Source organism: Pocillopora verrucosa, chromosome 5, assembly GCF_036669915.1.
Source record: "Pocillopora verrucosa isolate sample1 chromosome 5, ASM3666991v2, whole genome shotgun sequence".
NCBI classification, from domain to species: domain Eukaryota; kingdom Metazoa; phylum Cnidaria; class Anthozoa; order Scleractinia; family Pocilloporidae; genus Pocillopora; species Pocillopora verrucosa.
In genome coordinates, this window is record NC_089316.1 from 22,472,006 (window position 1) to 22,486,453 (window position 14,448).

Below are 14,448 nucleotides of genomic sequence, written 5' to 3' on the forward strand. Positions count from 1 at the left end.
GATCGATCAGAACAATAATGTTTACCTTCCGAGGACAGTAACATCGTAGGTTACATACCCGAGATAACCTTAGAGCCCGTTTTGTAGGTGGTTCCTTTTCCTTGCAGCCGTCTTCGTAAGTCAGTTTTCGTTGACCAGATTTTGTGGCCTTTACGTAATGATTCCCCTGTTTTCCTAATTTTTTAAATATTCTCGAAGCGACCGAACGCGCCACGGGTGTTGTGTTGGCCTATTTCAGGCGTAAAAAGCCTAAAAATACATTGGGTGTCGTTGGAGTCCAGATCTCGCGCGGTCAAAAAACCCTAGGGAGGGAGCCTTCTAAAATTAGACAAGTTTTATTCAGCAAAGCAGAAACCTACTGGGTTCAGAAAAGCAGTCATAATGGCTTCACATGCGACAAGTGAGAATGAGTAAGTGATAGAAAAAGTTGTAACAAGTTGTTAATGTGTCTCGTTTATCGAATACATACATCTCGTTGAAAAAGTTTCTAAGACTTGATACCGCACGTGAACTGACATGGCGGGAAGTGTCTCAAAGCAAAGCTCCTCAAGTCGGTTAGAGAAAAAGAGAAGAAATAACATCGAAAGGTGCCAATGAATTCAAGAGTTTATTGGCAAAGTCTCTGGCTGAAATTAAAAGTAAATGGATCTGTTCTCACAAACGCAATGTTTAGAGATTTCAATTTGGTTGCTTCATGCTTGGTTTGTAATACGCAAATATTGATAACAGCTTCTTTAGACTAGTTTATTTATAGGCCAACTACTGTTTTAAAGCTGCAAATATGTCCCCACTAATTTGAGAGTTTCTTCTTCCATTTGTTTCATATGCGCCATGCTTAGAAATGGAAAGTGAAATAGAATTTTTTTCATTCATTTCTGTCAGAAATCTAATACCATTGATCAAAAAAACCGCACCACCGATTCACGGTTGCATGATTACAGACCAAATTGGACTCCACTCGCTCTTGATTGCCATTGCCATTCATCGGTTCATTGCTCCTATTGAAAAGAATTCAGTTAGTAACCGCTTGATTATTCAGTTCTGGATATATGTAGAAAGGTAAACATTTACATAGCAAAGCAACCTCCGGGTGACTCTAACTACAGATCTTTTACAAGGCTCTCATCAGTGTTTTCAGTACTCTAGCTAGGATACTATACTTGCATAGTGCCCCACATGCAACATACTCGATAGAGCCTTTTTTTACTACATTCGTGAGATGATACGTACTGAAAGTTATGGATGCATCAGCTACTAAATTTCACTTTCCTCTTGTTGTAGCTGTGTTAAGGCTGTCAGCCAGCTAAGACAATTTCATTTTGGATGTCTTGCTCCCGCAGTGAGTGCTCTGTTAAATTTCTAATATTTTGTCGGGTAAACCATTAAAGAAATAATGATAACAATAACAATTATGACGATGAGTAGGGTGAAGATTATGATAATAATAATAAGAATGATGAAATAATAATAATTATGATGATGATGATGACTATGACGACGACGTAAACGGTAGCGATAAGGGATTTCTTTTTTCTTTGCTCTTTATCGAGTGGATATGGACTTGGAAAGGAGCCATAATTGGTTAAAGTTGGAATAGAGAAGAAATGTGAATAATTTCATTGTTCTGAGTGTTCTAAGTTATGTCTGTTGAAAAGTAATAATGATAAGACTTGTAATAAAAGGTCGCTAGCCTGTGTGCGATACTTGTTTGTGAAGCGCTGCAACATTTTGGCAATAGGTGGAACAGTAGGCAATGGGCAGTTAATTTTTCTTCTCATTTGGTGTTGTTTGTGTAATCCTTGAGATAAGATTCATTTTAAAGAATCAACTAATTTTTCTTTATGTTTTTCTTTTCAGTTGGTTATTATTTTTGTTCTTTCATTCCTGAAGCGACGCACTAAGCTTAAATTGGAACTCTGGGATGGGCGCCCAGGACTACTGATGTATGCTGTCCGTGTATGAAAATAGATCTTTTCGTAATTATTTCATAGCAAAGCTAGAATTTGAGCGATTTGGCCCCCATACACATGCACGCATGTGCACCTATTAAGATAAAAGCCTCTGCCCTAGTGATTTGCTCCACTGTAACCCGTCTCGTTTTGCGGTACAATTTATCCCGTATATTATGAAAAGTGTCTACCTTGCAAAATAATTCAAATCTTTATGGACGCCACAATTTATGTATAATTTACCCCTAACATTCAAAAGCTAAAGGTTCAAAACTGAAAGTGTGTCTCAAAAGCTTGTTTATCACATGTAAAAGTGTGTTTGACTCCACATTTCAAGCATAGGTGCGGTAAGTTGTTTCAACTGATGACTGACTAACTTCCACTCTGGTCCTGTCGCCAAAATTATGCTTGGTCTGCAGGCTAGTGTAACACCAACCAGGATTTTAAAAAACAAAAAAAGGGTAGTGGTGCAATTTATCAGCAAGTTGCTGGTTATGTGGCTTCTGATCATGCAGCAGTACAATTTTCCATAGTGACAACATATCTGTATCATTCTTCTTTAGACCCATGAATTTTCTTGGTGGTCTCAGAAACAGGTGGACCATTGCTGTTACGTTTGGAGCCACAGGTAGCACTGTTATGACCATGGCAATAATTGGAAAAGGCGGTATCTCGATTGTTCCATCTGAATCTCCCTGGGTAAAAAGTAGGTAACTCTAATGGTATTATGATCGAATTTCTTAGCGGTGATGACAGTAAGAATCATCACGGAGCCTTTCCCAGGAAAAGCTTTGAAATAAAAAGTACAATAACACATGTAAAGCATATACCCTCAGAAATCTCTCTGTCATGCGCATAATGCACGATGAATGTCTGATGCAGGTTCCATTAAATTGCTCTGTAATAAGAAGCTAAACCCTTGTGGTCTCCAAAGTACAACACTATCATCACAACAAGCGCATGGCCATATTACTAAATGTTTCATTTAAACCTGTAATAACATCCCAAAATTCAAAACTTAGATCATTATATAGAGGCAAAATAAGGCTTAGAAAACAAACAAAACCAAAATTTAAACAAGCTAGCCAAACATGAATTGAATAAAAATTGATAGCAAAAACGAAACAAGTAGACAAGAACACACCCATACAAAAACAACCTCTGCAAGGAGACAACCAAAGCTAGGAGACTGAACCAAAAGTATCTTAGAGAAACGACAAAGTAATTGCAAAAACCTAGAATTAAAAGAGTTCCTTTATGGTAATTGAAGAAGTATTTGAGGTCCAAGAATCCTTGATTAAAACTTCGAGCATTTCTTTCTTTCTATTTACTCAGTTATTGACGTTTTGTTGGCCGTCCTCCTTTGTACAATACTATTCTATCCATATTTTGTCTGCCTCACAACTGAATACAAGTTCGTTGGTTCTATCCTTGGCTTTCTTTATGGTGTGTTGAGGTGTGTATATGAGTATTGTCTTATATTATGAGATTTTTTACACTAGTTAATGATGTCAGATTTCATCTACATCGGTAGGACGGTGTAGAAATTCCGGTCATCTCAATTTTTTCTTTTTTTTTAATGCTGGGTGTTTTACTTGAAACTTCAAAAACGCTTTTGACATTAGTTCTCAATTACATCAGTGAGTTGAAAACCTGCGATTGCATGGGATATGAACGTTCATTTTGGGTTTGGGGCTAAAAAAAATCGAAACTCCTCGAAGTTGATGCAGGTTTCTTTACATTAAACACGCTGAGTACTATGCTTAGCGTACATATATCGAATTATAAGTGCACGCTGGAAGTTTACAGAGCACGGGAGATGCGTAAGAGAGATGCTCGAGGCGCAGCCGAAACCAAGTCTAGCTTCTCGAGTAAAAGTTTTGAATTTTTTTATTGTATGGTTTGAAAATCAAAATCTTCTATTCGAAAATAGTTTTAGTAAATGTCAGCACCGAATAATAATATGAACCGTTCGAAAAACGTACGAAAGAATTACAAATTTCTTGGATTAACAAGACTCGCGTGGTAGATTTACGCGCTTGATGTGTTTTGGAACATATCAACACTTCAAAATAATATTTACCATTCTAATGAAGAGTGCCTAACGCCACAAAGCCTTAGCTGAGGTGAGGAAACTCAGTTTTGTTTTCGGCCATAACTCGCATCGCGTGTAGGAATGAAGTATCGTCAACTAGAACACTAATGCAACGCGAGTTTGTTTAGCATATTTTCTTTTCATCTTGAGCTGGAAAAGGTCCATGTCTATTGTGATAAAACGGAAGAAATCTTGAAAGTTTTGAAAGCTCGCGGCTAAGCTCGATCGACGGGAACTTTTAGCCGAAGTGAAACTGCAAACGTCATGTTATGGATGCACGGCTGTGCGTACATAAAGATTTTTACCATGGTAGCTTTTTAAGAATTACGTAGGACTTGTGCGCGCTATATAGGCCAGATGATAGGCAACTAATTGACTTTCATGGTTTCTTTCAGGTTTTCTTTCCAACTTGCTACACAGATACGTTGCCACGTTGCGTATAAGGTATTAATTTTGGAATGCATCGACAAGCATGAAGTACTTGTTTTTGTTTATGATCACGCAGATAAAGCTGCTTGTTGTGTTTTTATGAACGACTAAAACCTAAGGGGATGAATTACAGAGAAAGAGTTAAGTCATCCAAAATACTAATATAATACGTGGATAAATTTTGCTATATATTTGTTTTATGTAGAAAGGGCTAGAGGGCACTCCCCGGGAATTTTTTTTCGCTGTTGTTTCGAGTGCCATTATTGCAGTTGGCTATAAATTAGATTTTAATGTGTCATGGAACAAAATTATGGCCTTTATGTCTTTACTTACTGATGTATTTCTTTTCCTTTCAGAAAACAGGATACTATGGAATAATTTTTCTTATTTCTAACCTGCCTACAACACTGTGCCTTATCTTTATAACAGCGCGATTTGCTTTCCTTATTGTTCGACGAGTTAGACAGATGTGGTCTGTATCTTCTACAGAGTCAGCTGTAAGTTAGAGTTGCATACATCTATGTTTTCCTCCTTTTACAGCAAGTACAGAAGTGTGTAATTTTTGCATGTGTCTTCGACTGGCTGGAGTTTTTAGATCATTCCCTGTTTAGTTCAGCACGGTGAGGCAATAATAACATCATAAAATTCAAAGGAGGGTGTGGAGCAAGGTTTCAATAACGCTTTAAAATCGAAATAAAAAAGAAAATTACCAAATATCATGAGATCTGGGAGTATTCAAGACTATATAAACAAACAGGAGAAAATGGCAACAGGAAGGTACAAATTTAAAGGATTGAATGTATTGGTAACCGTCCCTCAAATCTTTTTCTCTAGGGAAAGGACTCCTGCTCCCGCTCACTGGCTCATGATGCTGACGTTGTTCACGTGAAGTTCATTTTAGGGCAAAAACTTCCAATGTAAAATATCTTTTTAAAGCTCCAAAAGTTGGTCCTCTAAACAAGCTCTTGTTTAGTGTACGACTAAAAACAGTTAAATTTCACTATCTTTCATTGTCCTTGTCTTGATTTGTTTTGCCTTAGTCCTTGTCCTTCTCTTTGTTTTGTCCTTGTCCTTTACCTTGACCTTGTCTTTGTGTTTGTGCTTATATTTTCTCTTTTTTCCCATCCTCGTCTTTGTCTTAGTCCTTGTCCTTGTACTTGTCTTTCTCCTTCTCCTTGTTTTGTCCATGTCCTAGTCCTAGTCCTTGTCCTTGTCTTTGTCTTTGTCTTTGTCCTTGTCCTTGTCCTTGTCCTTGTCCTTGTCCTTCTCTTTGTCTTTGTCCTTGTCCTTGTCCTTGTCCTTCTCTTTGTCTTTGTCCTTGTCCTTGTCCTTGTCCTTGTCCTTGTCCTTGTCCTTGTCCTTGTCCTTGTCCTTCTCTTTGTCTTTGTCCCTGTCCTTGTCCTTGTCCTTGTCCTTGTCCTTGTCCTTGTCCTTGTCCTTCTCTTTGTCTTTGTCCTTGTCCTTGTCCTTGTTTTTGTCATTGTCCTTGTATTTCTAATTGTCCTTGTCCATGTACTTTTCTTTCTCCTTCTCCTTGTTTTGTCCATGTCCTAGTCCTTGTCCTTGTCCTTGTCCTTGTCTTTGTCTTTGTCCTTTTCCTTGTCCTTTTCCTTGTCCTTGTCCTTGTCTTTGTCTTTGTCTTTGTCTTTGTCTTTGTCTTTGTCTTTGTCTTTGTCTTTGTCTTTGTCTTTGTCTTTGTCCTTGTCCATGTCCTTGTCCTTGTCCTTGTCCTTGTCCTTGTCCTTATCCTCGTCCTCGTCCTCGTCCTCGTCCTCGTCCTCGTCCTCGTCCTCGTCCTCGTCCTCGTCCTCGTCCTCGTCCTCGTCCTCATCCTCGTTTTGTTTATGTCCTTGTCCAAGTCCTTCTCCTACTCTTTGGTTTGTCCTTGTTCTAGTGTCTTTGTCTTTGCACTTGACCTGACCTGACCCGACTTTAGCCTTAGCTCTTGCCCTTATCCTCCAAGTCCCCGTCCTCGTCCTTTTCCTTCTCGTTATGGTGAGCTATAGATCAGAATAAGAGTTATTGTTATTGCCAGCAGTGTCGTCTTCGGAAATGTTTTAGATAACCGGGACAAGACAGAGTGGTATTGGAAGGTCTTCTACTTTTTTTATACAACCAAGACAAAGGTGTGTATGGTATTACATTATAACATAACCAATTAACGTTTGTATTTTCGGGCGATCTATTGGTTGTTACTTCATGATTTTCAAAATCGGATATAGGCCTGATTCATTTATCATTTTGTTTATTAATTTCAATATTTTTTTTTAATAACGAGCTTAAAACTAGACTTAGAGATTGGACTCATGACATGGACCACTTGTATGATTTACAAGATTGCAAGTTCTAAACTCAGTTGATATCAACATGTGTTTCTCGTCGGGATAGTTGTCTTTGAAGTAAGTACTCAGTGTATCAGAAGATGAGATGCCTTGTCTATCGATATGGAATTGGAGTTATTTTTTCTCTGCATTTTGATTTGTCTTTGGCAAGGATTCAAGTTTTATAACAGACACGAGTGTGTATATTAATACATATTATCTATAACAAATGTTTTGCACATAAAATGATTCCTATATATTCTATTTCTCTGTGTTGTATTTAGGATATTAGTGCTTTTGCTCTCATGGTTTGAAGGAAAATTATGGGACGCTTTAAGGCGTTTCGATTTGAGTTTTCTGGTACTTCTGAGAGGTAATGTATTGGCAGTAAAACATGATAATTTACCTGGTTCCTAAAATCTTGCAAGGTCAAAGCCTTGATGGACTTGGACCATGGGAGGCGGACAATCTGTCATCGTCTGATATGGTTTGATGCTACTCTGGTTTAAAGATGTGATGAATGTAAGCGAGAAGTTCATAGACCCTAGGAATTGGATAGAGCCCACAATTCATAGACCCTTCTCGGTTACATTCATTAAATCTCTAAGGTAGAGTAGCATCCACCAATAGTCTGACTTGCCCACCTGGTTTCCATGTGAAATTTTAATATATGTGATCAGTCTTTTCGTCGCTACGTCCATCAGTCAATTAATCAAACCTTTTCCTAAACACGGACTCAACATATGAGTATCACACGGAAAGCTGCTTCATAAAAATTAGTCATATTTACTATGGTTCATTGTCATATGTACAAATGGGATAACTGCACTCTGATAGGCTGTAATTTCTGCGCCATTTTCTTAGAAAATGTTACTCCTGTGACATTACTATCATAACACCCCACAAAAAAAGACCACGTAAGGAGTCGAAGATCTCCTCAGAAAATTTTGTCTATATTGCAGAGGGTAAATCGTTCTAAATCGTGCTGAGATGATTATGAACTTGAAACTTCAGCGAGAGAAAGTCGCTCATGCAAAAAGCCTTTATTGTGCACATAGAGACCTCTTTCCCTATAGTGAGGAGAATTCCATTCCGACGTCGTATCGAGAAGGTCAGCTCCAGTATTACGGGTTATTTTAGCCTGTTCTAGGCGCTCAGTTAATGAAACGATTGTAAACGACGCAAAAGTTACGGACGAGTGAAATCGAGGAAGGTTTGGCTCGGGATCGTTACGTGAACCAACCAAATTCCTCTGTTGTTTTGCTCCACCGCCGCTTTAATCGCACTGTTTAGAAATGCGCTGTTTCCTATTCCGCTGTTTATTACCCAGTGGCTTGCTTGGAACGGTTAGCTCTGTTTTCTATCTTTTGTTGGCTAGATTTATATATTTCTTATATTGATTTTAGGTTGTCTTTACGGATCGTACATTTTCGCAGCTCTGATTTATGTCATAACAACACTTCATTTCATGAAGTGCCACAGGTATCTATGACTAGTTTCCTAGACGTGTTCGTGTGGAGCACGAGGACACTTGAGTTTTGTGAGGGATCAGGGATGGCGCAGTACTGAGTGAAAGCGCCCGTCTCCCTCCGCTTCGACCCGGGTTCTTTTACCGGATCCAGTGTTAAATGCTTTGAAGGTTTTTCCCTCCGGGCCCTCCTATTTTCTTCCTGGAAACAGTGAACAAGGAGAGTCACTGCATGGAATGCCCACTGCTAAATTTCTATTAAGAAACCGTCCGATCTCGATCGCATGTCAGTATTTCTTTCAAAAGTTGTAATTCTGTATGGTAAAAGCTCTAAAGCTAAGGTAACTCATACATTCTATTGAAAACGACCTCAGTATGTGTTTATGGAAAAAACAAAACCCTCTGACCACCCCCCTTTCTCTCCCTCCTCCCCTCCCCACCGCCACCGGGTGATCAATAATGACACGTCCCTTCTTCCCAATGCGAGTTATAATATTTCGAGTTCGAGTCACGAGTCGAGTTCGAGTAAATTTAAATTACTCCCTTCTTTTAGCTTTTAGAATTTTTTTCTCTTTTTTTTTTTTTGATTTCTGTGTCAAAATGATGTGAGGGATACAAGAGCACCAAGTTTTTAGCTTTTTGTCGGCCGTTTGTGAGGGTTAATTCTGCACTGATCCAGAGCTCCTTGACTCGAACTTGACTCGTTACTCGAGCATGACTCGGGCTCAATGTTGACTCGTGAGATAATATTACTCTTGCTGTGAAAGTCTTTTCCTGTAACACAACGCTTACTCGTTTTAAGGCTTTCTTTTGAATTCGGACTGAAAGATTATTATAACGTCCATTGTAATTCTTTCTCCTAGGAACCACATGCTCCAGCTTTACCGTGGAGATAGACGCCTAATGCAAAATGTTTGCCTCTCGCCGGCCTCTTTTGTGGTATGGCGATAAATTTGCTTTCAACACTCCTATCAAAATTAAAGAGGAAATGACTAACACTTGCCTACACCGATATCTGTTGAAACATTACCTTACATGAAGGGCAAGATGATTTGAAAGGTTGGAAAGCTTTCAGCCTTTTCCAGAAAATTGAGAATTTGCTCCCTGAATAGCCTAAAGATGGTTGAATGTAACTGACGACAACAGTCAAAACGCGTCAAGTTCACCTTCACCTTCACCTTCACCTTCACCTTCACCTTCACCTTCACCTTCACCTTCACCTTCACCTTCACCTTCACCTTCGCGTTCAGGCTTACGGTCACGGTCATCACAGTTACAGCTGCGTTCATCGTCATGGTCACGATCATGATTTAAAGGAGGTCACGTACATTTTTTCTTACTACTGGATATTTTGTCTTGAAGGGGAGAAGTTTGAGTTATACCGGATACCAAATCGCCTATTCCGTGATCGGTATGTATGGTGTTCCTCAAACTTAAAAGCATTAAAAGCAATGCAAAAGCTGTAGTTCCAATTATCCATTTTTATTATTAATTTCACAGGAACATCCAGAGTAACATATCTGGCGCGATCCTTTATTGACGCAAAAGAGGTTTCTTTTCGTTTTTACCTTGCCTAAGATAATTAAGAGTTGGAATAAGTTGAGGGTTTGCATAACTTTCACGTATGTTCTAAACACCTCTTGTGTTAAAACAAGGCTTCGTAGAGTGCAAAGCAGTTTCTAATCAGTATGCAAATTGTGAGATATTCAGATCTCTAGTATTGTTTTTTCAATTTTTCGCTTGTTTCTCTTTGCAGGTTTTGTTGTGTTGTCAAATTTGGGCTTCCTTCTTTCTCTCATTCTAAGCGTACCAATTCATTTCAAGATAATACGCGATTCGATTTTATCAATTGCAAAGGGACTTGTGTAAGTAGATTGATAATGTGAATAGGTTGTCATATATGTTCTTTACATTTTCCCTCAGGTATTTAAATCGTTTTTGTTTGTTTAGCTGTTTGCTGTTTTTTTTTCCAGACCATCGATAGTGCTGGCTGTCATATTAGGAGTGTTCCAGCGCATGTTCCTATCTCGATATATCTTTCGTGACAGAGAATACCCAAATTTCTCAGTCGTGATTGACAACAGGTAACTTAAAAAAAAAGTTTCTGTTTCTAATAACGTGATAAGCTGAGCTGCGCACGTACTTTGACTGGTTCTTGACACATAGATGACGTCATGATAAACACTTTTTTAGTTGCTTTATCATTGATTGTTAACGCGGCTGTGTTCAGTTATAGATCACAAAAGACGTCAATTTATGGTAAGAAAATCGCTGAACCACTCGGCAATTTTATCGAGCGAGTGCTCAGTATTTTCTTGGCCGCCAACTTTTTTTTTAATAGCAGCAGAAGGCTGAGGAGAGAAAGAAATTTGTACTAAGGGGGCGGTCGACGGTCAAAAATAAGGAGTGACGTTCACTCTAGCTCCAAATCAAAATGGCCGGTCGGATGAACGATCGCGAGCTTATAACGTTAGCCGCCTTAATGAGACGCCTGCACTGCAAAGTCAGCTGTGAGCTACTGACCAGAAGCGAGTTAACATGGCGTCTATGTGTTAGTTAGAGATTACATTGGCGTTTAGGGTGGGTGTGCCATTCTGAGTCTTACTCCTCTTCACCTCCTTCACGTTAAATGAATCAATTTATGTCACAAAAGCTTGCATTCTTGCACTATGTAACATTAGCTGTGTATGCGAATTTTCCAACACAATTTGTCCAAGATAGTGGCTTTGACGCTTTATAGAGAATATGGCTGTTCGTCTCATCTGCCATCTGCAACTAAAGAAAATGCTGCTAGTCTTGCCAAAGGCACGGGATGTTGGCACAAAAATTTGTTTGTGCGGAGTTTCTCATAATGTGCTACCAATAAGAATGCTGCAGCTCTATAGAAAATCACCTGAATAATTTACCTCTCCTCTTCTCTGAAGAAGGTCATTCTGCTTTTAAGAGGCTTATCGGGAATCAGCACATGGGCTGCCTCCAGATTCCTTGACGGTCTTGGCCTTTATCGAGCAACATTTACTTGAAAACTTTCGAAACGACAGATCGTAGGTAGAAAACATTTTTTTACGCCAAACAGCTAATTTTTCCGCCACGTAACCGCTAATGGTTAACCCCACTTAGACGCTCTTCTTTATATTTACCTTCTTGAAAATAGGCCACGTTTTCTACTCAACATTGTTCCTCTTACTATAAACAGCTATTAGTTATTTCTGTTTCACTTTTTTCTATTTTGTTCTCGTTTTGGAATCATTTTTTAGACGACTGTTCTCTATCATGTCGTATGCGTTTGTGTTCCTCAACGCCATTGTTGGATTCCTGTCAGGTCTTCTTCGCATAGCTAAAGCTATGATTCTCGGACTTTTCTTCTTCTCGCGTCTCGACCGAACTGTTTTAATGCCAGGATTTCAGAGCTGGGACAAAGGTAAGCTCTCCGAAAAAACGCATGCTTAAAAATTCCTCCGTGTTCAAGTTTTCTGACCTATCATCTGCCATTCAGTGCTTGCCAAACGGCTGTATCTCTGCCGAAAAGTTGAAACATTGGGTAACTGCTTGTTGCCTCTCAGACTTTGTTTCTTGCTGCGTTTGATTTTCTCAAATTACCAAAGCATTTGAATAAAAATGGAACATGGCACAAGGGACTGTTAATAATTTTTGGCCTAGGGGAAGGGGATCGGAGGATTTTGGTTGTGTCACAATAAAAGCTACCCGACCCCCAATAAGACTCCGTAGTATTCTAATAAATCCCCCCCTTAATCCTCATTGGCAGCCAATTTGCTATAGTTCCCCCCTTTCAACTCTGTAAGAGATGACTGATTCCCCTTCCTCCCCCACTGAAAGCCATGCGATCACTTGCAAAATCCTCTTTCCCCTTCTCCACCCCAGTAATAAATTATGATTGGTAAAGATACTTCAGCCACGCTTCAACTAAAAGGACCTCAACGGCAACGCAGACTTCAGTTGAATCCCCATCTAACGCCCATTTTCCCCTTCAACTTAACGAACAGGTTTTGTTGCGTATCTTGGATTTCTTCATGTGTTGGTAGCCCACAGACACCCTGTTGTGTTAATGTTCTGCCAATTGCTCATTGAAAGCAACAAGGCGACAGCTTCGGAGGAGAAACGTAAGCAACTTTTAAGAAATTAAATTCTTCTGATCTCAGAAGAACACATCGAGAGTATCAACTCGAGAAGGATTGGTTAATCAGACAATCAGTCGCTCGGTCAGTAACCAAGTGAATCAATTCGTCAGTCAATCAGGCAGTCAGTCAGTCAGTCCATCAGTCCGTCCGTCAGTCACTCAGTCAGTCCATCAGTCCGTCCGTCAGTCAATAAGCAATAAGTAAATGTGTCAGCAGTTCAGTTATTCAGTCTGCCTCTCTGTTTGTCTGTCTATCTGTTATTCCGATATTTTTCTCACCCGAACTGTCTTTTATTAACAATTATTCGCCGAAGGCGAAGTGAATACTGTTGAATAATTCCCGTATCAATGTTCACTGAACCTGAGGCGAATAACATTTAGTACAGTTGCTCAGGTGCTTTCGAATAATTTTGCAAATTATTTAAACAAAGAAAGCATTTCGCATATTTTGTTACAACTGTGTTGATTACTCATATCTACGTACATAAGAAAGAAAATTTAACAGTGTCATTTAATGCCATTGAAAGCCGTATTCCACCAAACTCAGTATGATAGCATCTTTTGTGCTTTTTTCAATTGAAATTTTTTTCCTATCACATTTATCACTTCCTTGGAAACGAAGTGATTAAGGCGAGATATGACGCAATCCTCGACCAATCAGATTGCGCGCACCTCTACAACTAAATATAGCTGTGTTTAACAAACTGACTTAAAAATCTGTCCGTCACAGGGCATTCCAGCATTTCTGTGCAGCCAAACAACGCTGAGGAGCCAAAGCAAGTCACTGGTATGTCACTTAATTAATGTATCGTAGCCTTACCGGACAGTGCATGAGTTCCGTTTTTAAGGGAGTCTACATATAGTTTGGATTTTCTCAAATGCACTTCAGTAATATAGTTTATGTACTTTAAAACAGGATTCAAACGCGAAATCCGCCATCCACGCCTGTCACAGAGGGTGGTCAACCGCTGGCTTCTTGCTGTAACTCTCCTTCGCAATCCCACAATCATACAGTATCGTCACCATTCCTTTTCGGTACCCATTGAACAGAGTGAGGTCGACACGTCTTCAGTATCAGTTTTAGTCGATTCTATGGTCTAATCGTCAGGCTTAGCTCATAGCACATAAATATTTTAAGGATTAAATGAAGGGCATTGTAATAGCCAAGTATTGCAAGATATATAGCTGTTACGAGAAAGGTTATCGGAAAAAAACGGACAAAACTGCAGGCGACAATCTCTGAAAATAATCTGGGTATCCGGTAACTAATGAATTTTATTAAGTAAAGGAAAATATATTAATTAATCAAACTCGCTGTACCTCGTCCGTACAATGACGTTTCTCAGATTTCCTTTGCATCCTGAAGTCAAGGTGCCGTGATCTGAAAACTACCCTCAATACCTTTTGTGGTTGTCGTGTGAATTTTTACGCTTTTTGTCCGACCACCTTTCTCGAAACAGCTGTATATTCCATGATAGGTTTATGCTCCAAATTATATACTGCGTGAAAAAAAGTAGCCCATGTAAAAAAAATATTTTTTTTTGTTTTCCTTGACATAGTTTATCATTGTGAAACTTTTAAAGTTCAAGTGCGTCTTTAAGACCAAGGTAGACAGTTTAGTATTGGATAACATGAGTTGTATTCTGTGTTACATTTATGCATTAAAAACGACTGCTCGGCTATGAGGCTGATAATTTTGCAATCGAATTTTTTGTAATCTTTTTTTTCATGTGGTTAACGATCTCGTTACCATTTTATACCGCGCAGCGTAACCCCATAATTATGGGAAATAGAAGCAACTCATGTAGCCGAAAAACTTTGGACTACCGTGTGACCGACCGTACAAGGTGCTACTTCTAGCATGTGCAGGCACCGTCCTAGCCATCACGTAATGGAAGGGTAAAGGGAAACGAGGATCTGCAGGCACAATTGCGTGCGTATCTTGGATACACGTCATTAGTGTGCGCCAGGAGACACTAGCAGATAACGATGAGGTGCGCATACTCGAGTGCCGAGCTTTAGTGCAGCGTACCGCGGGAACATGGTTA

The 14,448-nt window shown here is 39.3% G+C and overlaps 1 protein-coding gene across 1 annotated transcript; it reads left to right on the forward strand.

Moving 5' to 3' along the window:
* The first annotated feature begins 322 nt into the window (after nt 1–322).
* On the forward strand, nt 323–14,080 carry LOC131770574 (stimulated by retinoic acid gene 6 protein-like). The gene is made up of 18 exons (XM_066166502.1): nt 323–410; nt 1,282–1,339; nt 1,858–1,943; nt 2,513–2,655; nt 3,285–3,405; nt 4,440–4,488; nt 4,830–4,970; nt 5,308–5,390; nt 7,079–7,154; nt 8,173–8,276; nt 9,126–9,201; nt 9,625–9,673; nt 10,019–10,127; nt 10,236–10,346; nt 11,520–11,683; nt 12,267–12,383; nt 13,131–13,187; nt 13,317–14,080. Exons 1-18 carry the CDS (start codon nt 382–384, stop codon nt 13,499–13,501), a joined length of 1,758 nt encoding a protein of 585 aa, XP_066022599.1. The 5' UTR covers nt 323–381; the 3' UTR covers nt 13,502–14,080.
* The last annotated feature ends 368 nt before the right edge of the window (nt 14,081–14,448 follow it).

Coding starts and splice junctions, on each gene's coding strand:
- LOC131770574 (XM_066166502.1), top strand. CDS start 382: ATGGCTTCACATGCGACAAGTGAGAATGA. Junction 7,155..8,172: donor GTTTCGATTTGAGTTTTCTG/GTACTTCTGAGA, acceptor TTTGTTGGCTAG/ATTTATATATTTCTTATATT. Junction 10,347..11,519: donor TCAGTCGTGATTGACAACAG/GTAACTTAAAAA, acceptor ATCATTTTTTAG/ACGACTGTTCTCTATCATGT.